Raw genomic sequence first — 26556 nt, 5'->3', positions numbered from 1 at the left:
GACATCAGCTAACTGCAATTTTTATCATTTTTCTTTGGATGGTTATTCTACCCAAATCTGTCATTCATTCATTCATTTCTTTTTCTATATACAAGTTGAGAACAACTAGGATGACAGGCTCTCTTTGATCTTTATAACTCCTTTCTGATTCAGAACTTGCCTTTTTTTCTACTACATGGTGATTTTTAGTCCTGTTTTTAGTCCTGTCCGCAATTAATGTCTGGTAATTTTTTTCTAAGAAAGTGGAATTTTGTTTTGTGACACAAAATTGGTAGTGCTACTCAACCGGTATAGATACGGCAGTGTGAGTTGATTCTCCTTGAGCTGTGTAAACTTTTGTGCCATTTCCGGTCTTGTTACGAACACAATGTCTTTTACCATAGAACAACAAGTTTTTATTCTTGAACAATATTTTGCTATGAAATCATATGCGAGTGTAAAAGAATCATTTCAAATTAAATTTGTTGGTGATCCTCTGCCAGAAAAAATGTCAATTTCTAGGCTAGCAAACCGATTTCAAGAAACGGGTAGTGTTTGCGACAGAAAACGTATTGGTTGACCAACTCGCTTGGCAGATGATGTTTTAGAGAATGTGAAAACAAGATTGCTCAATTCTCTATGGAAAAGTTTACGAAGACTTTTCATGCAAGTTGGTTTGTCATAGTCGAGTGTTCAGAAAGCTGCTAAAAAATTGAAATTGTATCCGTATCGCATACGATTAGTCCAAGAGCTTCAGCCTCCAGTTTTAAACAAGCGATTGCAATAATACTGTTGGTTTAGGTCTCGCATAAATGATAACGGAACCAAATTTTTAAACATGGTGTTCTTTAGCGATGAAGCTTGGATCCATCTGATGGTTATGTGAACAGTCAAAACTGTCGAATTTGGGCGGTTGAAAATCCTAACGTTTTACAAGAGAAATCTTTGCATCCTGAAAAAACTGGTGTGTGATGTGTGATATCTCGTCATGGTATAGTCGGATCCATATTCTTCGAACAGACAGTAAATGCTGAAGTATACAGGAATATTTTGCGCCAATTTGTGTCCCTCCTGGAACCTCAAGAATGATATTGCTGGCTTCAGCAATATCATGATCAGCAAACCTCAAGACATGTGGCTACATGCCACATGTCTTGAGAAACCATGGATTTTCTGCAACAGTTCTTTGATGATCGAATAATAAGCCTTGGAGGCTTATGGCCTCCAAGGTCCCCAGACCTCACATCTCCTGACTACTTTTTGTGGGACTATATTAAGCCTTCAAAAACAATCCTCACACTATTGATGAACTTTTAATTTGTGATTAAGTCAATACTACAGACTTAATCACAAATATTTCCAATGTAACTCTTAAAAAGGTTTCTGCTAATATGCTGAAAAGAGTTCGTGCGTGTATAACCGTAAGGGGTGGGCATTTTGAGCATATTCTTTAACAATTATGTAAGTAATAGCTTTTTATTAAATCTTTTTTGTAAGTAACAAATACATTTTTTTATTCCACCTAAATTTCCCTTTCTTAAATTACATTTAAAATTGGGTAACAGGACTAAAAAATCACTCTGTATTATAAAAGCCGCATGATTGTTGTAAAGGTATATTCTTATGTAAGCTGTTTTCTTCAAAACAATTTTTCCCTAAACTTTTAACATTCTGTTCCGTTCCATTCTCATTTGTACTTTTTCCATATCTAGAGAGCCTATATAAGGCGGCAGGTTTCTTCAACACTGCCTTTGAAAATTAGTTAAAAGGATTGACCAGCCATCCTTGTATGCATGCTTTTTCTAAAAATACTGTTTTTATTAGTTCGTGCACTAAATATCATTTTCACTATACACTAGCTTGTCATGAATTGCTAGCAATTTCCATACTTACCTGCTTTATTTGATATGACTGTTGATGACTGATGATATAACTGTTTCACTTCTACTTCAATCTGCTCGTTAGACTTTCCGTGTTTCATAAACTGCATACTAATTCACAGGCTGTTCAGTCCTGTTTCTCAGGAACAAAACAAAGGTTCTAATAGTAAATCATCCATACTTACCACCTAATTTTCTTATTAATCAGTCTCTTTTTATCTATCAGTTCCATTTGCTTCCACCAAAATTCCATCTATAATTTTTCTTTGTATAGTTTCTCTGTTTGTTCTTCTGTTAATTAAAAATAAGCTCTTCTTTCTCAAATGATTTTCCACCTGTATTATGATACTGATTTATTTTTGCTTATTTCTCAAACATCCTCTCTTGCATTTTTAAAAGACTTCATTACATTTTAGTAATTAAATTTGTCTCTACTTCATTAAACCTCTGAATCAACCAGTTTTCTTCTGTTAGTTTTTACTTATGTTTTTAAATCGACAGACATTATAGTACCGTCTTCATTACATTTTAGAGTTTTTATACTTTTTCATCACACTGTTATTTTCTACCTGACGTCTCTTTACTTAAGTACCTTTTTTTAACTGACTTCAAAAAAAAATTATGGTATTCTACCAGTATGTTTTTTATGTTTGTTGGTGCATAACTTTTTTCCTGTTAATCTGATTGAAATAAATCTTGTTGCAATTGACGCAGCTGCTTTTTACAGTGCTATCATGATGTTGAAAAAGGTTTTTAGACATAAAAAATGTGTCTTCAGCCTGGAAATTGATAAAACAAAAATTTTTTCACTCTGGCAGGTAGGTGGGAACAATGAGATCCTGATATTCTATATGTATGATTCACGTTTGATGATGTTATACAGTCTTCTGTAGGGCAGGTAATGTGAGTTTCTGCATATGATATGTAGCACTGTTAATAAAATCATAAAAAATTGAAATATCTTGTCTTAAATTTTTCAGACCCAATATACATTAAGGTCTTCATAAAAGAATGGTGGGGTTTCTGTAATTCAGATAAAGGCAGTAGGGAAATTTTGAAAATTTATGTTGGTAGCCCTGACAGCTTCCAACCCAAAAGTTTGTGTAATGGCAGTTCAAATCACCACACCAGTTTTGTATTGTTGCTGAAGTGAGTTTAGTTTGTTACTATGTTCACTGTTCAAGAAAAGGCAAACTGTGTTTTGTGGCAGGCTGAATTAAAGTCTGTAATATTTTACTTCAATGTTTGTTTTGATGTGAATATTGAAAAGAGCCACCACATGAAAATAATATACAACATTGGTTCAAACAGTTCAAAGAAACTGGATGGATCTGTTCTCAAGGAAAAATCAACTGGCAGACCACAAGTATCAGACGAAACTGTTGAAAAAATTGGAAATCCTAACAAATCAAGCCTCGAGTTAGGTATTCTGAAAGCAATTCGCAAAGTTTTACACAAAAATTTGAAATTGCATGCTTATAAAATCCAGCTACTGCAGGAATTAAAACCTGATGATTGAGAAAGATGTTTTAATTTTGCTGTTGAAATTTTCCACAAAATTAATGAAAAAAAAATCATATTTAGACAATATAATTTTTACAGATGAAGCTACATTCCATATAAATGTGCGAGTTAATAGACATAATTCATGAATACAGGAATCTGAAAACCCACATGTAAGTTTTGAGAAACGATGTGACATGCCTAAAGTTCATGTTTGGTGTGGTGTGATGAAAAATTGTGTAATTAGGCCTTTCTTCTTCGCTGAAAAGACTATTAATGGAAATGTTTATCTCAATACATTAAACAATTACTGTTTTCCTCAACTGGATGAACTTGAAAATATACAATGAATTAATTTCCAACAAGATGGCGCATACTCCCCACACTTTAATGCCTCCAAGAAGTTCAGACTTGACTGGCCACTTTTTTTTTGACTTGACTGGATTTTTTTTCTTATGAAGGGGTATATAAAAAACATTGTTTCTTTGCAAAAATACATGACCTATGTCACTTAAAGGAAAGGATTAATGAAGAAATTGTTACCGTAACAGAAGATATGTTAATTTGAGTACGAGCAGAAACTGAGTATCAATTGGTCATTTGCCAAGTGACTAATGGTGCACATATTGAAATTTATTAGTTATGTAAAACTTCTTTGAGATGACAAATTCGATAAATAAACAACAGCAACTGTAAGTATTTTTGTTTTCATTTAATCCATGTTCAAAACCACACCATTCTTTTATGAAGACCCTGTGTAATGTAAAGCATTGCTAGGGTCAGTGGGAATCTTATAATTCTATGTATATGTATTATATTACATGTTGATTGTTGGTTCCATTTTAAAGAATAATAAATAATTATTTTATGTATTCATTTTTAACTAAATATATTTTTGTAGTAATCTTTAAACTTGTATCATGATTTATTCAAATTTTAACTTTACATGGTTCTCTTTTACTTTGTCTGTGCTCATCTCTGTTTTTTCTTTGGTTTTTTAAATTTCAGTCTATTTCATAATAACTAAATTATGATACTATAAGTATCTGCTGCTGTATACATATTACAGTATATAATTTGTTTCAAAATCTCTGTTTAATAAATATAATCTGTATGATACTTTGTCTGTTGGTCTCGTTCATCTGTATATTTCTCTTTTGGGTGACTACTGTCCCTTGTTCTTTTCCTATTCTGCCAATTCAGTCCCCATTTGCTAAATTATCTCCTATTTCATGTTTGATTAGATCATCCTTAATACATCTTTCCTTGCTTCATTTTTTTCAGTCGACATTTGCTTATAAATTTGCAGATGTGTTGTTTTAGGCTTAAGATTCCAAGTTCATCATACTAAAAATAATTCTCAGCATGTGCTGCTTTTGTTATAACTTACTCTTATTCTTATGTCATTATTAATTGTTACTCTTACTCTTGTATTTCCATTTCTTGATTTGACAGTATCTAGTATTATATCTGAAAATATGCTGACCAAAATGTTTATTTACCTTACTAATACACACTCTATTGGCATACCCATTTCTTATAAATTAATTAGCCTACCATTCTTATTTAGTTACTAACAAATCAAGCTCAGAGAATCAAAGTACATAGTGTTCTTTATAGGATTTGGAAATCCAGTCGGCAGCTATTTTAAGCTCCTGAATATTTACTCAAAGAGGTCACCATTGTGTTGATATAAAAAAAAATTAAGAGAATAAAAAAAAAAAAGGCATTTTCTCAAAAAACACAGTTGTCGATTTTCATTGCTTTTAACTGTGAGTTACTAAAATCTAAATTATGTTTGTTACATTCTCACATCATGACATGCATTAGTACCTTCAACTTCTGAAATACCTGTTGATCCCTTTTAGGAATCATTCCTTCATTAAGTCTGTATGATGATAATCATCCATTATGATATATCGTACTATACTGTACAACGTTACCAGACAGTTGTTTTTTTTTTCAAATATCCAAATGAAATTACCCAATACATTGTGGTTTAAAAAAAGATGTTGGATGGTTAAGCATTCATCCTGTAATAATTACATATATTTAAAACTCAACATTCCTCTTGAATAGACGTGAACTCTGTTATTGACCTTTTTTCTTTAATTTGATACAAGGAAAAGGAATAAATCAATTTTTTTGTTGTGATGCAGGTTTAACATCTTTTGTTTTATTGATTTTTATTTCTTGTAATTAACATTGACATTATTTGTTGTGTTTATAGCTACAAATTATCAAGCAAACTATACTTCAGCTGCTACACGACGTGTTCTTGTATCAGCATTTTTGGAGACTAATGATGTAGATTCATTCACAAAACTGATTAATGTTCTTGTTCAGAGTAGAGAAAATCAGCAGAAAATTGATGGGGAGGAAGAAGATATTGGATTTGATGATAGAGAATTTGTTGGAAGATTATTATTTGGTGTAGTTAATAAAACGTCATTCAGTTTTGCCGAATTATTGCAGGTATGTTGTTTTTAACAATAATTACATACTCGACTTACAACAACTTTGGTTTTAGATATTAAATTAATATATTATGCTTTATCAATTTTTTTTTTACTGTAAACTTATTATGTATTTAAGTAAGATTATGAGGCTAGAATTAACCAACCCTAAATTTTTAATTATTCTATTTTTCCTAAATGAATGATTATTTTATTTAAATTTAAAAATTATCCTCAAAAGAAATGCTATCTTTACCACTTGGTTAAGACTGTTATCTGCACGTAACAGATTTAAAAGTTTTAAATTTATTTTCCATAAAAATAGTAGAATAACATGCAATTACAGCTTCTTTAAGGTAGATGAATTTTGTAACATATGAAAAGTGATAAGCCTGACTGGGATTTGAACCAAAACCTTCCAATAGTAAGTGAAATTTGCTACCACTTTACTACTGTTGGCAAAATAACAAGTGCTGTTATTTTCTGTTGTTATTGTTATGGGTAGAGATCATGTAGAATTATTAAGTTGTTTGTAAATATAAAATGTGTTAATTATTTAACATGAAGTTGTACATTTTTTCAATGCTAAAATTTATGAATATTAAAATGATAAAAAAAATACAAGGTAACATTACTTGTAGTAACATAGATGTTTTTTTCCCTTTTTCATTATGGTAAATTTAATGATTAGGTTTCTTTTTTTTATTACTATTTATATCAGATTATTATTGTAGTAAACATTGTAAATAAATTTGTTTTTATTACTCAGCTGTGTTATGTTTAAACACAATTTTCTTCTTTTTTTTATAAAAAAAAATTTGATTTAGTTTGTTTCTTTAATTTACATAACTTAATTAAATATCACATCAAGATTAAAAAATCCAATTTACTGGAGTTTATGAGCAACAGAAATAAATAAGTATTCATTCATAAGTAGAAGAGAAAATGTGATAAGCCATGATAGGCGGGTTCATAGGTTTACTATTAGATACAAGTGCCCCTTATTAAATTCTTGTAACTGTGCTCTTCAATGAAAATAAAAACGAGGGGAAAAATTCAACTTTCTTCATTAAATAGAGCAATGAAATGAAGTCATCTGATCAGTTTATTAATCACACCATTGTACTTCTACCCTATTCAATTGATTATTATTATTAATAAACAAATCTTCTGAGTAAATAGAACTTTTCAAATATATTTTTCTGTTTAACACCATCTTCAGTTTGATTTTTAATTATATTAAAAAAAAAGTAAGTAGTTCTGACTTCTATTATTAATTTATATAATCGGAATCATTTCTTTTTAATTTTTTTGCTGTTTTCATCATTAGTCATTATTACTGAACTTTTTATAATAATAAAAAATCAAAGAACTGTTTTATGTTGTAATAAAGTAGTTAAAAGTTCTCATCTTCCAATGTAATTATATTTATTCATTAAATATTACTGCAAGTACTTAAATAAGTTACAGTTACCTTTGATGGTAGGTAAAATTTTTAGCATGTCAATAATATCAACTTGATGGGATTTCAAATCCATAATCTTCTATATAGAAGACAGTGATGTCATTATTCCTTCATGGTGGTCAGACATTTTTTACCATTATTTTATTTATTTTTTAATAAAATTATATGATAGTATTGTTGTAGAACATGCCTGTTGCAAACTATCTTAAGTTTTCAGAATTAACGTGATCATTAATAAACATAATAGCAAGAGGTGTACTCACTATTAAAAATTGTATGTTCTAAATGTTTTTCATTCCTTGACATTGACATTAATATGAGTTAAGTAACAAGTGATAATGGACACCTTTATCATTCTTATCTTGTTGTCACCCTTTTTCCTTCTTTATCACATCCTCCAAGTTTATAATACTCATATAATTAGTATTATTACATCTAGCAGGTGTTGAAGGAGAAGGAATTCCTTGACATTTGCAGCATCATCTACTGTTTGACTAGCTATTGAGGGCTTTTATAAGACTGAGGAATAATCCTCAGAATATGAATAAAGTATTGATATACTTTTATAATTCCTATTAACTTAACACTTGTAAAATAACATCACTACTGCTTTACCGTAGAATTTGGAAAGATTTGAACTTTCAGTAAGTATTAAATAAAATGAACAGTATTTCTTTCAAGTGTTGCAAAGGGTAATTCAGTGTATCTTTTTCATGCCAAGAATTTTTCAGTTTTGGCAGCTCTTCAGTGCAGTTAATACATAGATCCTATTTTAGTATCATCCTACCTTAAAAACGGCAGGAACCTCCTCCATGTCAATAAATTCTGGTTACAATTTACCAACCCATCCACAGTTGGATTTATTTACAGCATAATCTCCACAACAACATCAAAGCCAATTCAAAATGTTGCATATGTAAACCATTTGCCTTTGAACAGCAGTTTGAACCTGTTGAGACTACTTTTTTCTATTCTTTTTAAAAAAAAAAAATTAAATGCATAAAAGTTCTATTCATTCTTGAATAAAGAATTGAAATACCTGTGAATTAAGTATTTTGAAAAAATCTGAATTTTAAACATTTATAAATGTGTAGTCAGTAATAATAGATTTACTTAGTAAAACTGTCAATCTATTTGAATATTCGTAAGCTAGTAAAAAGTATTTATCTATAAGGTAGACTTCTTAAACTGTTGTATCATGTTCATTGTTATTGATGTTACTTTTACCGTGTTCACATATAATTCCATTTGTGGAAATGTTACCTATTCAGTTAAATGACAATTAAATAGTCATTTAAAAATATCACTTTTCTGAATATTGAAAATACATTTTTTGAAAGCTTCTAAAAACTTAGGATTTTAGAAAGAAAAACATTATCTCGACTTTAAATAATAATAATCTCGAATAATAATAATATATCTATCAACATTTTTTTAAGTACACTGATTTTAATTTAGGATTGGTTTAATTTATCCTGCGATAGACTACTTTTTCATCAAATTCTATAAAAATGTTAGTCTGTAATAATATCAATATATAAGTTACATAGCTTTGGTTATAAAAAAAAATAGCTTTGGTTTTTTAAATAAAAAAAAATTAGACCAGTTTGTTTAAATTATATATATTAATAAGATAATGTTTTTTATATTAATCCTTTGCGGGCAGAAACCCATATATGGGCTACCTGTACTTACGCTGGAGGGTGGAAACCCATATATGGGTCTCTGAATGTGACCGACTATTTGTCTTCACGTAGTTACTTATAAATTCAAAGAAATGGCAGGAGATGTTCTTTCAATCATTTTTTTGAGATGGGAATTCCTGATACAACGTGATTGGGAACCATTTTATTTCAGTTATCAGATGAGTTCAATGACTGTATGTATGTGACAAGACACATGCATTATTTTTTCGTGTTTTTCGCTCATTTTTAAGTAATTTGTTTACAAACTGTTCCTTCCAAAACTTAATTTTTGGCTTGCTTCATTTGAATTCAAACAAAATTTTTAAGACAAAAATTTGGAAGAAAGTGAATAAAGATATGTATATTATTATTATTATTATACTACCACATAATACTACATTTAACCATACTCCCTGCCTAGGTGCACTACTTCTTCAATATTATGATTTTATACTGCCATCAACGTTACTACTGTTACTGTTATTATTCAGTGTCTTTTACATGAAAAGAACTCAATGTAAAATATAACCAAAATCATCACCTATAGTTTGCAAATTCTAGTGCACTCAGTGAGACTTATGCCATTTTTGAGTAAGCTTTTTATCGCAAGATAATTAAACATTGTTCCTTAACCAGACCGGTGGCAGAATTCAGCAAAAACACAATGTATACGCCGTTTTTAAGTTACTTTAAATAGTTTTTACATGAACTTTTTTTTTGAAAATGTCTTCTGCCTACAGCTATGTAACATTGTTGCCTGCGAAGGGTTAAATATTCTCAATTACCTTGATTGACAATATAAAAAAGTATTTACTTACTCTTTTTATGGATCTATTTTATAATGTTATTTATTTTTTGTAAGATTACACTTGTTTTTTAAATAAGAGTGAATAGCTGATTCTTATAGTATTTTTTACACTGATATCATATATGTTCATAAATTGTTTCTATTGGGCTCAGCTTTTTTGTAATTGAAATTTTTTTAAACAAAAGTGTGGTAAACGTAATATAACAATACATTACATTCATTTTTTACTCACCTAAAATCCATTTCTTTCGGATTTTCTGCTGTAATTTGTTGTAGGTAGATCCCTTTTTAGATTCCAGCAGTAGTCAGCTAACATTTTTGGATTCCATTTTCCCTGGTATCATATTTCCATTGGAGATATCTCTTGGTGAAAGCATTCTCCATGTTCATCATTAATAGCGCCAAACTTTTTTGGGTAAAAATCCAAATTTGAATGTAAGAAATGGATTTTGAGTGACATGTATACCCAAGTTCTTTTTAGTTTAGAAGGAGTTCACTCACAAGTTCTCTGTAGTTATTGGCCTTATGGTTTCTAAGAAAGTTGTTTACCCCATTTTGAAATGATTTCCATGCAGCAAGCCTCCAATTCATTTAAACATTCTTCAAATGCCAGATCACTCATTTATTTGTGGTCCAACAATTATACCTTCCTTTATTTTAGCATTGCTTATATTAGGTATTTGTTTTTTAGATACTGAAACCCTGCACCATTATGATCCATTGCTTTAACAAAATTTTTGAATAAATGTATCTTAATGATATGATAGTGGGAGAAGATAAACTTTTTTGGTTTTACTAATGTCTGACTAACATTCTTCTCTTCTACAGTTAGTACCTCTTTATTTGGCCACTGCTCTGTTATGTAATGGTTTTTCCTATCCATACTGTCTTACTCGCACAAAAATCAACAGAACTTAGTGTATCTGCTACTACTTTCAGATCTCCACAAATACGCCATAAATATTTTTCATACTGAATCTTGCTCAATACAAGTTTCATATTTTCATAAAACTCCTTCATGTGAACAACATATGCTAATGATATTCATGGCTATTTATTTCCAATGTGAAGTAAAACCGCTTTCAAAAAACTAAGCTTTGACAAATCAATAAAAAGTCACCATTCATCAGCATGGTGTATATGTTACAAAGCTTCTAGTAAACAGTCCACATCATTACACTGTACTAAGTTCTTGTATTGAGAGGAGAAATGTTCAAATTCTGACTCTCACAGAAAGCACTTATTTTAGTGTACTTGTAAAAGATACTATCCTTTCAGTCTTGATGCCAGTATTTCTACTTAATTCTTTGATAAATTTAGATACGAACCAGATCATTTAATTCTGATTAATTAAATGGGGTTCAGGATATCTATTTTCTAAAAAGTTTGGATCTCTTTCTTCATCGTCTGGTAAGTCAGCAGAAGAAGATTTGACCTTTCACCTTCATCTAAGTTGCATATTTCTGGTAGTACTGGAATTGGAAGCTCTTGGCTATGTGGCACTGGCCGCATGGCAGGGGAATATCGGAGTATTTAACAGTACGTCTAGTTGCTGTTATCCCAGATATCTTTTTTACACAAAAATAACAGTCTGTGGTGTGATCCTTCGGTCTCTCAAAACTGTTGGAATTGTACTCATTTTACTGAACAACATATACCCGCAAATACGAAAGTCAGCTTCAAAACTGAATGTTACACACTCGAAACTCGCACTTGAATGAGAATTAAAAATATTTCTCCAATCTGCATGACAGTTTGTAAGTAAGTATAATGATAACAGAAATAACTAATGAATGGGTGATTTGTTTATAGTAAGATGAAAATAGGAAGAATGAGTCACATTCTTGTTCATTTAACTAGTGTGTAAATAATAAACATGATGACTAATGTCGGACAAATCAATGTGACAACAATTAAGGGACTGTAATAAATAAACAAAGGCTATTCAGTTGATAAATAATACAATAAAATATGTTCACAAAATGCTATGCTTTTGGAGTTCATGCATGATACTACCTGAAAATAAGAATGGTAGTTACAAAAAAACTAAGCCTGATAGAAGAACTCTGATTTCATATTTAAAATCAGCATGAAAAATATTTTAAGAATCTGTTATTCACTCTCATTTAACCAAGTCATTGTTGATCAGTGTTATTGGTAAACATAAAATTACAAATCTTTGTTTTATTTTTACTATGTATTTTCTTTCTGCTTGTCATTGGTGTTACTATACATTTAATTATTTCTTTTAAATGTATAATTTCTTATTCTTTAAGCAGTTTTCCTTTTTATTACATAGACCCCTTATTTTTATTGTTCCATGTATTTTGTTTTATTTCTTTGGAGAAGCAGAAATTTATCCCATGTATCAGTGACTGTGCTGTTGTTGCTTAACTAAGTTAATAGGGCTGCAATTTTACTACCTGTTAGTATATAGGATTTTGTTTAGGATTATCATTTTCTCTGCTGTTGGAGTAGCTGTCTTTTAGACCATCGATCATTATGTGACCATTATGCTATGTTAAAAACACTTCAATTAAATCGATCATTATGTGACCATTATGCTATGTTAAAAACACTTCAATTAAAAATTGCTGCTAATGATTAATGTGTTTTTAGAAATAACACTTAAAATATTGAAAAAATGTAATTTTTTTTTTTTACCTTACTTAATGTTACAGTATTGTTAAACAAGACAATAAATATTATTATAGTTTTCAATTCCATTGTTACAGTTATGTAGGTTTTCTGTTTTCAGTTTTTATTCTTTGGAGTTATGCTTGCATTTGCATTAGTTTAAGATTCTAAATGGTTATATATTTTGTTTATTTTTATTACAGAAATTGCTGAATTTGGGTCTTGGTATAAGTAATTCAACTGCAGAACAAATACAATCTAAATTAAGTGGTGCAGAACTGACACCAGAAATTTCAGAATTATTAAGTAAACTGGTATCTTCTGAGTTAACACCAGCTCCAGTTCAAAGAAGAGTCAGAATGGCTGCAATCCCTAGAGTTTGTATTTGCTTAAATTACCAGCTAAGTTATCTTAAAAATATTGAATGTTAATTTAAATAACTTAACTGAAATTCCTTCATTATATTTCTGTGTTTTAACTTTCTCATTTTATTTGCTAATGTCATGTAATATTAGTTAAGTAATAAGAAGATTGAATTAATTTAAATGCTTATTTTAATTTTAATAAGTGTATGTATTTGTACTTAAATTTTAAATTAGCAGAATATTAATTAGCAAAAATTAAAGAAAAATCTAAATTGTCATTCCGGATTACTTGACATTATTACTTTGTCATTGTACTGCTGACTTCAGTTAACTTAATTGCAGACCTATGATCAATGGTATAATTTTGCCATTCAATATTATGAACCCCAAAATATTTTAACGCATGACATAATGCAGTTAGAATATGAATTAAAAACTAATAAAGAACAAAGTACGGTTAAAGTTTGCTTATTCAGAATATTTGGGGAAGGGTCATTCCAAATTTGGATGCTTATGTACAGATTTCTTTCAAAGCAAAATAAGAGAATGCAACCATATAGTACTAATATTTAGTGGAATTGTACTTATCTAAATTTCCTTGGTTATGTAGTTTATATTGAAACAATAAGCTATGAGAAAAAAGTAAAATGTAGAAACTTAATGAATTAGTTGAAATTTTACATTTGTGTATTAGTTGAACAAAAACAAAATACAGAATCAAAGATGGCTAAACCATCCAAAATTCAACTGATCATTAAATGTATTTTTTTTTAAAAACACTTAAAAAAGTTGTAAAATGCATTGGCATAATATTTGTATTTAATTATGGAGTGATGATGGTTGTGCTATTAAAATATAAATTAACCAAATTTATATACTAATAGACTTAAAACCGCCACAATAATCTACATGTCTTTTTCAATATTCGAGGCATATTCATAAAGTAAGGCCTGTTTGGTCATTAAAAAAAATTAACTGGTGAGAAAAGGTTTTTACTTACAGTTTTAGTTTACTACATATCTACTTTACTTTTCCACATAATCGCCATTTAGTTCTAATCACTTTTTGAAATGCTGCAACAGTTTCTTTAACTCCTCTATATAGAAGTTTGCATATATATAGAAATGAATTGAACCAGTTGACAACAGCCTTGAGTTCCTCGTTTTCAAACTGTTGTCCAAGCCTTTTTTTCAAATTCAAGTAGAGGAAGTAGTCACTAGGTGCAAGGACAGGACTATATGGTGGGTGATCAATGAAATTCTTGAATCTTCTTGGTTAAGGCAGCGATGTGAGGACGCACGTAGTCATGAAGTAGGATACGCCGGACGACAGTTTGATTCACATGTCTCAGTTTGGTGAGCGTTTTGCAGTACACATCAGCTGTAATTGTTGATCCCCATTCCACTAAATCAACCAAAATGACCCCCTTTTCGTCCCAAAAAAACGGTAGCCAACATTGTTCGACTCTAGTATGGAAATGGCTTAAACCTTTTTCAGTTTTGGGAAACTTAAATGGCACCACTGCATTGACTTGTTTGATTGTGCATTGGTGTAGAATATCCATGTCTCATCGCCTGTAAATGTGGGAAAACAAATCATCTCCATCTTGTCTATAACTGTCCATAAACACTCATTCACTGCATATTCTTTGCTCTTTGTGTTGGTCAGTGACCATTTTTGGTACCCACCTTACACACAGTTTGTGATATCCAAGTTTTTCTGTGACAATGTGTAGATGGAGGTGCATCCAACATGCAGAAACTCATTAGCCAGAGCTCTAATCGTCAATCACCGATAACATCCTAGTTTTCGGTTCACTTGTTCAACAATTTCTTTGGTCTGAATACTGGGCCTGGTACTGCTGTTTGTCATGCACATTTATGTGGCTGTTTTTAAAGTCCCGACACCATTGTCTAACTTTTTTCACTCGTTACTGTAGGTCCATACACAGGCACAACTTCCGATGAATTTTCAACAGCTGAAGACACTGCTGTATACAAAAATCAAATCAAATTACAGCGCACACTTCACAACTGGTGGGAGAAAGATTGTTGCAGGCATTGTGATCTGCATTCACGGAAGGTAAACGACTGCTTAATCAAAACAACAACTGCAGTGACTTTGTAAATAGCCAATAGATGGCCCTGCTTGCGTGAAACTGTGTTCAGACCCACTAATATTTAAATATAAGCTTATGGCCCTTACTTTACGAATATGCCTCGTAAAATGAAATATTTGCATTTTTCTTTAGTAATGTACACCAAATGTTGCACTAATTTGGACTCAAAGATTGAATTAAGGAGAGATAATTTTGCCTTACAAAAAAAGATTTTTTACTGTAATAAAATATTAAGGACAAAACCTAGATAATGAAATGTACCTTTAATCTTTATAAATTGTTTGAATTAGTGTTGCATTGTTGATAAAGTATATGTAAATTTTAGTCAGTTCCAGATGTTTGAAATTTATTTTTTCAATTTTTCCTGAGCAGATATTGTTAAAGTTATTTTATTAAAAATTTAATTTTATTACTTGCTGCTAAATTCATTCACTATCCTCATTATGCGTTTTGGTAGAGATCTCCACTTCATAAAAAAAATAAATTTTAAAAAATTGTGAAATTACTGTAGGATAAACATAAGCTGTAATTGATAAAAAACATATTGTTCAATAAATAATTACATTCTGCTATAGGGTCCAATTTGCTAAACTATTTGTGATCAGTTTGTTTACAAGTGATTTATGTGATTTGAATACTTTCTGTGCTAATAAGCTGAATCCAGAATCCGATGCCCCTACAATCTAAAATGTTTATACACCAATGCCTGGTTACGACTCTGATCCCTTTTATAATAAAGTATTCATTGCATGCTTACTTTCATTGATTGGTTCCAATTAGAATCATTTGATTTGTAATAGCAATCTGCCTGATATCCTAGCAGATAATGAAAGGTATATAAAATATTGTCTTGAATTTTAATGTAAACAATTGTTTTGGTTCTTTAACCAATTTGAAAGAAGTGGTTAGCATATGACCCTTTGGGTACATTTTTGGTCTGCTTTATGTGTTCAATTACATTTGTGTGTGTGTATTTAATTCTGTTAATTAAAAAAACAAACCACCTAGTACAGAATATGAGTTAATATTAAAATATTAATTTTAGTAAAATAATATATGTATATATATTTTTTTCAATATTATTCGAACTTTGTTTTGATATAACTTCAAATCATTCATTATTTTACTATAATTAATCATTTAATATAACTCAGTATTCTGTACTAGGTGGTTTATTTAATAGAATATATATATATGTAGTTTTACAGTTAAAATGAATGATTTCAAGTTATATCAAAACAACATTACTATTATTTGAAACAAAGTGCAGCATTTTCTTTTATTATTTTTGTCATAGATTCTATAGTTAGTATGATGTATAGCTAACTCAAATTTTCTGGTAAAATTACAAAAGTGATTTTTTATGTTGCATGTTTTATTTTATACAAGGTGAATTAGCTGGTGTTTTGATCAAAAATTATTTATTATTAAGAGAACAATCAATTAATTTTATTCAAAATAATATTTGTATAAAAGTTTTTTATACAATATAATTCAATATAGTTTGTTACAATATAGTTTTTTATTTGGTATAATTCTTGTCCCCCTGAAATCTTGTACTAAAAACCCATCCACATCCTGTAAATCATAAAAAAATAATGTTTACAGCAATGGGTGACATTTATTCACAAAATTAATATCATTCTGTATTCATAATATTCCATTAATATATGGTTTACATGTTATATAAATAAGTAACATTATTTTTCATAATTTAATAAATATTTATTTTAAAAATAAGTAATAAACCTATTTTCATTGTTAACAGACTGAAGAGTCATTGAAGACTTCAATTGAAAGACTGAAAGCTAAGGGTGATCCTGCGGTTAACCTTAAAAGGCAGTTATTCGCTGTATTGTGTCAAAATAGAAATGTTGACAAAGTTGTTAATTTTTGGAAGGTATGGAAATAATTTCTTTTTCTTTTTTTTTATTAGTTATCAGTAATATTATTTTTGTGAAAATACGAGAGGTTATCTCTAAAGTAAAGGCAGTTTCATTGTAAAAAAATTTATTTTGAAAACTTTATAAATATTTTTTATTTCTCTTAAACTACATACCTTATACTACTTCTCTATATAATTGCCACATGAATTAAGTTATTTATTGTAGAGGTACACAAGCTTCAATATATCCTCGTCTTGTTCTTCTGCTGCCAGTCAATTTAGCCACTGATTAACAGCATTTTTAAGTTTATTGTCAGCTGTGAATTGCTTACCACTCAAACATTCTTTAAATTTCCAAAACAAGTGGTAATCAGATGGAGCTAAGTTTGGGCTATATGTTGGGTAATCGTAAATTTTCCATCCAGATCTCAGTAAATCACATGTCAGACCCACAACATGTGGACGCGCATTATTGTGCAGCAGGATGACGCTGCCAGTCATCCGTCCACATCGCCAATTTTGAATAGCGCTCTGTAACGTATATAGTTTCGCAGTAGGCTTCTGCATTTATAATCATTCTATGTGGAATGAAATCAATCAGCAGTATGCCAAACTGATCCCAAAAGACTGGCCATCGGTGGCATCCAATGGTTGTGGTTTGACCTTTGTTGGACCAGTTGGTGATTGAGGATGACGCCATTCAATTGACTGTCATCTTCTCTCCGGCACTTAATACAAAATTCATGTTTCATCATCGGTAACAACTGAATTAAGGAACTCATCACCTTTTTCTGTGCAGCTCATCAGAAATTCCAAAGTAGATCCCATTCGAGTTTTTTTGTGACGTTAAGATGAGCAGCATCCAACATGCACAAACCTTTCTGAAGCCTAAATGGTCACGAACAATGTGACTAATAACAGCTCTTGAAACATCAGGAAAAAGAAGGGCCAGATCTGAAATTTTTGAGCGATGATCTTTTCTGATTTCATCATCGACATGTTTCAACAAGTCCTCGGTGATGATTATCAAGGGCTGCTCTAAACGTTTTTCATCATGCACATTAATTTTGTTAATTTCTAAACTTTTTACACTATTTTTGGATGTTTCTTCTATTCATTACATTATCACCATACACAGCAACCTACTGCCTACGAATTTCAGCCGGCTTAACGTTTGGATGGTTTAAAAAACATATGACTCACGTATTTCACAGTCGCCAGCAACATTGATTTTCTTATTCATTTTACAATATAATAACTCGCACATAATCAAAGATACTACAATGCGACAACTTACAGACAACAATGCAGTGTGTACATTACTAGTGTGGCCATGAATGATACAGGTTCGCCAACCTTAAAATACTAAAGTCCCAAGAACACAAGAAACCAACTGCCTTGAAGCACTTATTTAGCAAGTTAAAATGATATTGTTTTTAACAGGATTTTCATGATTTTTGAGAATTATAACTTTTTTATTAGTACAATGCACAAGAACCTTTATTTCTACAAAAGCACTGTAAGTTGAGCAAATTTGAAATTTTTATCACCAGCGCAATCAGAGTTATTTGAAGCCAAAATTTGATTTTTTTTATATTATTTTTTTAATAAAAATGTAGGGATAAGTATATTATTTATGGTAAAACTACTAACTTATACCTACATATAAAAAAATAATTCAAACTGTGTATACCATCCCTTCCTTTTAAAAAAATTACCAAAATTGTAATTTCACTGTTTTTCATGTTCAACTTAATTGGTAATATTCTCATAGTAAGAAAAGAGATAGGTAAATAAACCACAGGACCAATAGTTTTTTAGTTATGATTTTTTCCATAAACCCTTAAGATTACAAAAAGAGATGTGTGCACTGTAACAAAATTGACTGCCACAGGTAAATGGATAAAAAAAAATTTAAGCTCCTGAGACATGTAGGAAACAAGTGGGTAGGTAAGTTTCAATTTTTTTGAATTGGTCAAGCAACCTTTGGGTCACTTAAAATGGATTGAACCTAGTATGTTTTAAAAATGTTTTGTCATCGTCAAAGTAATTAAGTATTTTATTTGCGAATTCAACATATTAAATTCTTTACAACAATAGGTGTAATTGTAATTTGTGTTAGGTGTAATTTGTCTAAGCTGAATTTTGTAAGTGTGTAAGAGTAAATGCTTTAGTAACACATTTTGATTAAGTTATCTTTGGAATTCGTAACTGTAAACTTCATCTTGAAATTGAATTTTTAGGTCTTCTTAAACAATGTTGGCATATACGCTCAACTGCTTCATTACTCATTTTGGACTGTCTGGGGGATGTTTATACTTCCATGTTGCCAGATTCTTAAACTGCTTGTACCACCATCTAAGGTTGTTTGCAGGAGAGGAATCATTGCCATAAACACACTGGAATGTCCGTTGACCAGTTATAATTGATTTATACTCTGCTAACCACAAAACGCCTTGTGCTTTCTACTGACCTGTCACCATTACACTGACTGAAAGTGGCACAGAGATATTGTGTGCCATTGTGCGCATTGGCTCAAGGTCAGAACTGGTCACACCTAAATAAAAAAAAACTTTGATATTCCATTTATTTTACAGTTTCAGTTAATACTTTTATCTCGGTTACATAGGGAGATACAATTTTTTTTTTACTGCTGAAATCTTTTTTGATGATCCTGCATTGTTAATAAATCTAAGAAAGATTACAAATTAGCATATGAAACATTTAAAAACACAGTCAACTGTTTTAATAAAAACAAAACAATATTGTTAAAGAAAAAAAAAAAATATATATATATATATATAAATTAAATTTTACAATTCATAATTATATAACCAATAGGTCTTTAAAGGATTTCTCTAAATATATTAGAGCTTATAAAAGTGAACATTTATAAATGGTTATTTGTTTTAGATTAGAGAAAAAGGTATTGTATTTTGTTCATAACTTGGTTTTAATATCTATTAATTTTTAATATATAAAATTTTTATTGCTGAATTAAAAACCAAGACTTTTTTATATAAGTTATGAGGGTAAGCCAAAAAGTAAAGGGAAATTATGATTTCCCTCTCAATCACATGTATGGCAGCAATGGTTGTTGTGCTATAACTCATAACCTCTATCAGCTGTTCATTGAAAGTATTGTTTCATTGTTAGCTATTTGTGATTGTGTTTAAAAGTCTGTTTAAAATGAGTACTCTTTTGTCTGATTCCACCGTGGAAGAAATGCTAGCAGTGATATGTTTCCTCATTTCAGAAGGGGTGAAACCAGCAGAGATTATTCATTGAATGCAGCGGCAATCTGGAGAGAGTTGTATGAGTGGAAGCAAGATTACAGTTGATGACATTGCAAATGAGTTGAATATAAGCCATGGCTCAGCATTTTCAATTATCCGTGATTCTTTAAACTTTGGAAAAGTTTGTGCTGGCTTAGTTCAATGTCAATTGACGAGCATCCACAAAGAGAATCGTTTGAAAATTTCTCAGAAGCTTTTGAAATGTAGATGAAAGAGACTCATTTCTTAAGTGAATAATAACCGTTGACAAGTCATGGGTCCATCACTTTGAACCCGAGAGTAAGTGACAAAGTTTAGTGTAGAAATCCTTCATCTCCCACAGAAAAAAAGAAAACTCGGATGTCTGGAGGAAAGGTGATGATGACGATATTCTGGGATATGGAAGGTCCACTTTTGGTTTACTTCACACCTAAAGGTCAATCAGTAAACAGTGACAACTTGAGCTACTGTGTTTACTGAAGCAAAAATCAAATTGAAAAGACATTTTAAACTTTCTAAAGGTGTGATTTTGCTTTAGGATAATGTTTGACCTCTTACAACCAAAAAAACAATTCTTTGCCTTCAAGATCTCGGTTTTGAGCTGCTGGACCACCCTCCATACAGTCTGGACCTGGCTCCAGGTGATTTTTATCTTTTTGGCCCATTAAAATAAGAGTTGCGAGGGAATCATCGATCTAATGAGGCCATTTAAGCGGTGAAAACTTTCTTCCAGGAAGGATTTCCAATTCTTGTTAAAAGATGGACTAAGTACAGAGAAGTAGTAGGGGATTATCTTGAAAAATAATGCATGTAACATTTATAAAAGTACAAATAAATATATTGATTTTTAAAACTTCACTTTACTTTTTGACTTGCCCTTGTTTAAACAAAATTCAAAACTGAAGATGTTTTCTATTAAAAAATCAAAATTCGCTACATATTTTCTCAAATGTTAGTTTTGTCTTAGTGTTGTATTAATTGGTTAATTTTTATTTATGTTGATTTCATTAATAAAAAAAAATAAATATTTTTGTACTTAATGATTTTTTTATAAATTCTTATTTTTTAGGAACTGGAATCTGAAGGATTTACATTTACTACTGGAATGTATGCATTATTAATAGAACTTTATTTGGAAAATAATGACTTGGACTCTGCTGTTAAGGAGTATGAAAGATTGTTAAAAAATGAACCAGACATTAAACTTGATAACATTAAAACTATTAAATTAGCCACTGGTTTGGTACAGGCTAATAAATTAGATGGTGAGTTTTTTTTTTGAACAATTTAGTATTTAGTGAATTTTTTTCTGTCTGATTAACATTAATAATATGGTTAATCTGCTCATGTTGAAAACCTCAAGAGAACAGGTAAGAACCTGGAAAGAGAGAGAATGAAATTTTTTTTGTATTTTTCTGGTACTACAAACTGATTTTCTGTTACTAATGGCTGGTGCATACAAAAAGTAGAAAGAGTTCATTGTGAACGTAAAAGTGTGAGCAAAATAAATACACTCATCTGCAAAAGTATTTAAATATACAGAAAATTACTACTCTTCAAACTTATTGTTTTGTAGTCTAATCTCTTCATTTTTATTTTTCATATTTATCACTGTTCTGCAACCATTAAATAAAACAAGTCCTGAAGTGAACTAAATTTTATTAAAGTTTACTAACATTATTAGTTGTGAAATTATGTTAATAATTTTAAATAAATTATTAAAAAGTATAATTGTTAGTATTAGATGAAATTATATTACTGTAACTTCTCTTTACCAGACATTTCATCAGTGATGCACATTATTTCTGTAATATTGTCATAATAATATAGAAATATTATTATAATATTTTCTTATGTTTCTGAAAGAATAAATTTACTTGTCTCCAATACCATGCTTTTCAATTAGCAATTGTCTGTTATACCATGCCATGTTGTTTATACCTAATAGAAACAATTTTTTCCTCATATTCTAAGTTCTTGTCAATGTACTGGCCTACAACTAACCCTACACTTTTCAAAAACATCTAATCCAGTTTTCCTGTATTTTATTTTGTTCAAGGTATTGTAAAACAAGGTGATTGGCATTCTTCGATTTCTTGTGTCTGGTATTATTACTGTGAGTGTTCTTACAGTCACTCATTACTGCTGTAACATATTCCTGAGCATTTGAACAGAAAATTATTGGGTTTTCTTGAACAGCTTCTTTGTTGTAATACTTAGCTAATAATTTCATGGCATTATTAATTAATCTTTTATTTTCCTCTTTATTAACAAAACTCATCCTACTAATTTTAATAATACCCTACTGACAAATCGATCATAAAATTTATTATGTACTTTAAAAACACAACTTAAAAAGTGAAAGTCATAAAAAAATACTGCACTAAAATGTGGTAAGGTTACTGGAAGAACACTTACCCAGCTATAAAGCAGTTTTTACACCTATTCCATTTACTTTTTTGAATCAGTTTTTTTTTGTCAAGTTTAGATTTTGTGAATCTGCAAATCTGAACATAATATTTACTTTTATTGCAAAAGTGGACAACTAATTTTGTTTGTTTTTTAATAGCCTTCTTTTTAATCAAACTGCTTTAAAATTATTAAAAAATTTAACTTTAAGCATTATGTTTTGATTTCAGATGCTGTGGAATTCTTAAAACAACAAGCTAGAGAGGATGATGACATTGAAAAAGAGAAAGAAAAAGATAGACCATTTATATATAGTGCAGCTTGTTGGAGATTATTGAATACTTTAGCTGAGAAAGGAGACTCAGATGGTGTTAGAAAACTGTTTGACACTTTATTGGAGAATAAGTTTATTGTACCAAACAATGCATTATTTGGACCATTAGTTAAAGCACATATAGTGAAGTAAGATTCTTTAATATATTTTTGAACTTATTTTTGAAATTTTTGTCTGAAGAAATCTCCATTTATGCACTTCAAGAATTTAAGGAAATGAAACATCTATTCCTTATCACAAAGAATCTGAAATAATTGCAGGTTATGTTCTACTGGTGAAAATTGTTAAAAAGTTCATACTAACATAGGTCTTCCATTAGACACAAAAATTTCATCCTGGTTTCTCCAATGATGGTAGGATGCTGTACTGAAAATCTTGGGACAGATTTAGAAAGCAAAATTGACGATTTTATATTTTTGAATAAAAAAAAAAATGGGTCTCAAAAACTGCACCTCCTGTAATTTCTGAAAAACATTTATTTATTTATTGTCAATTGACCAAAATACATTTATTCCAAACCTAAAAATAAATTGAGTCTAATCTCTTTTGTCTTTACAACAATTTTCACAGAAATTAATTATACACTTGAGCAGTTCTGGGACTTTTTTCTTTCTTTTTTTCTCCAGCTCAAAAGCCAGATTGCCAACATGTCCCAGGAATTTCAGTACAGTATCATTTTACTTCTGGAATAAAAATCTGCCATAATTATTTCACTGTGGCATAAAATCTAAAATCAAAGCATTTCTGGACTTAAATTTCCATGAAATTTTTCCTTTATTTTTTACCGGTAGAACTCATATCCTTAAATTATTCCAGTTTCTTTGTTAGTTACTCTAAATGCGGTGTTAAATTATTATTCTCATTATTATTATTATTCTCTTGATTGAGATGCAATCATATACAAAATGTCTTAGATAATTTACATTTTTTACCCAGGTATTAAAGTGCTGAATAAATTCACCACCTACACTTAAAATGTCATTCATTACTGGGAGACAAAAGCATCCCCAACCATATACAGTCCAGCAGTTAATGATATTTTAATTTACTCGGCATCTAAAAACATGTTCAAGCTTGCATTAAATGTTCAAGGCATTTTTTGTACCATTTTCAAATTTCATTTTTAAAACATTAGTTTGAAAAAATATAGGCCAAGTAATTTCTTAATAATATTACAGACACATCTTGCTTCTTTGATTTTTTTTTATCACTTTATAATCTTATACCATAAGATTATCTTTATAATTACATATACCATCCAATATCAATTATCTAAATGCATACAAATTTTCATGATAAAAATGTTTAAAATTTATTAATAATTAAGTTTGATGTAAATGATTACCCGATCTATTTGTCAAGAACTATTTTAACATGACAATATTTTGAAAAAAAAAGAATTTTTAGAACTATGAATTTTTTATCAGTTATAGAAAAAACCTTAGTTCTTCTCATTATTAGATTTAATGCTAATGTTCCAAAAAGTATCGTTCTGGCCAAAAAAGATGTGTATTCATCCTTCATATAGAAATTACCTAGGATAGAAAAGATATAGAATATTATTAAAAATAAAATAAAAAATAAATGAATGTCTATTAACTGCATTGACCCCCATGATTTGAAGAAACAATACTATGAACCCTACCTCCTGACCTCAAGATAAACCTATTATATGTCTTGTGCCAAACTTACCCAGTACAAAATACAGGATTGTTTTCTTTTTTATAATGACATTGATGATTTATTATTATTATAACAAGTTTGCTTACAAATAAGATGTGTGTGTATATATATATATATATTTTTTTTTTATTTGTTTTTTAATTTATAAAAATAAAACCATCTAAATATATTTCATCTGAAACACTTACTCTAATAGCTCAATTGTGAAGGTATTTTCTGTCTAGCTTAGTACATTCAGTCTTTGGGGACTGCAAAATCTTCAAAACATTGTCAACTTTACAGTTTGAAGTTTCTCCTTTATTAATTATGGCCTCAACAGTAGCCATTCATAAACACCCTTGCAAATTTTTTTCTGTCTTGGCTGAACTGCCAGAGCTAGTTCATTAAACAACTGAAGAATTATATTATTCCTAAAAGGTTTCTGAAATCTGTAAGTTTAGCAAGTTTTTTTGAAGGAGTGTCATGGCCAAGCATCTTTGCTGTTCCAGAATAGTAATGTAAATTCCTCATGTTAAATTTTCGAAAAATATGTGCATTATTTTAAAAATATATTTTCAAAAATAAAGGGAGTGTTACTACTTTTTTTTTAATAGCTGATAATATCAGTAATTATATAATTTTGAAACATAAAATAATATTAATTTTTCCTTTTCATGTTTACTTAATACAATCTGTAATAGGAATAAGAAAAGTTCTTATTTATGGTTTAATTAAATTTTGCAAAACGAAACATTTTATTTGTAATATTGATATAATGTACTAGAAGATGTGATCTGATAAGTGCTTTTGTCATGTAGATGTCTTTTTGGTGTACATTTAAAAAAAACTACAGCAGTTCTGATTGGGAATTAGCTTACGATTTATAATTAAATATAAAGAGAGAAAAAAGGTAATATAAAAGTAAAAAGAAATTCATAGTTAATGAACTGTTTATTACTGTATTAGGTGGTTAATTTAATAATATTTCAGTTCACTGATAAAAAACAACATTAAGTTTAAAGAATTCTGAAAATATAATGAAATATCTACTGGTAGTATAATTGAAGTTAAAAAAAATTAGACATCTTATTGTTTAATACTTTGTGTTCTTCAAATTAGTTGTTTTGATATTTATTAAATTTTAGATTTAAAAATTAAGGGGGTATACACACACACACACATACACACACACAGTGTATATAAAAAAGAATGAACTGATTTCAAAATCCTATACCAGCATAACCACACATGGCCAGTGAATAAAAGTATATATCCTACATTTATAAATAACCAAAGCCAGATTGCAATGCCAGCAATTAAATGTTTGCTAATCTCAGACGTAAACAATATGATATCTGTGTAACAGAAGGTCTTTTGTGTTCTACAATTTAGCAAGACAGAATCCATAATAATAGTTCAGAGTCCATTTTGACAGTGTTTCAACAGATCCCCAGTCAGCTAAGAACATTCATTGCCAGTATAAACAATTTGAAAAATCAAGGTGTTTGTGTAAGGAGAAGAGTACGGGGCCATCATGCAGTAAAAGTCTACTCATTGTGCTAGCTGAGAATTTGCGATACCTCATATGACTGCTTGGTACTTGCATTTCAAGCCATAACAATTACAACCAGTACAAGCTGTTCGTGTAAGTGACAAAAAGAAAATGTAAAGATTTCTATGAGATGCTGTTAGTTGATAAGGAAGTAGATAACTTCTTATTGCGGTTAATTTTTATTGATGAAGCAACATTCTACATAAATGGTTAAGTTTCTTGTCACAATGTTCTAAATATGGAGACTTTAGAATCCCACACAAGATTATACAGCAGGAATGAGATTCACCAAAAGTTAATGTTTTTAGTGCTGTTTCGTTTATAAAAATTTATGGCCTTTTCTTTTTTGATGGAAACATAGTAAAAGGGCATTCTTATCTAGAGATGCTGCAGGACTTGCTTTCTCCAAAACTAAATGAAGATTGAAGAATTTTCATTTCTCAGCAAAATGGGACTCTGCCACATCTGCACAACAAAATTTTGTCGGTTTCTAAGTAAAACATGCCCCAATGCTGGATAGAGTGTATGGGCGCTCAAGACTT

General features: G+C 29.8%; 1 protein-coding gene across 1 annotated transcript in view; it reads left to right on the top strand.

The window, feature by feature from the left end:
* bsf (bicoid stability factor) overlaps positions 1-26556 on the top strand; it is an 88742-nt gene that overhangs the window by 27642 nt on the left and 34544 nt on the right. Inside the window, exons 9-13 of the mRNA XM_075368520.1 lie at positions 5593-5837; positions 12617-12790; positions 16666-16797; positions 21127-21322; positions 22697-22928. Of these exons, the coding sequence (XP_075224635.1) occupies positions 5593-5837; positions 12617-12790; positions 16666-16797; positions 21127-21322; positions 22697-22928 (979 nt within the window). The remainder of the gene's footprint in view (positions 1-5592; positions 5838-12616; positions 12791-16665; positions 16798-21126; positions 21323-22696; positions 22929-26556) is intronic.

The sequence above is a fragment of the Lycorma delicatula genome, chromosome 6 (assembly GCF_047948215.1).
Source record: "Lycorma delicatula isolate Av1 chromosome 6, ASM4794821v1, whole genome shotgun sequence".
In the NCBI taxonomy this organism is placed as follows: Eukaryota; Metazoa; Arthropoda; class Insecta; order Hemiptera; family Fulgoridae; genus Lycorma; species Lycorma delicatula.
This window is presented reverse-complemented; position numbering and strand designations above follow the sequence as displayed.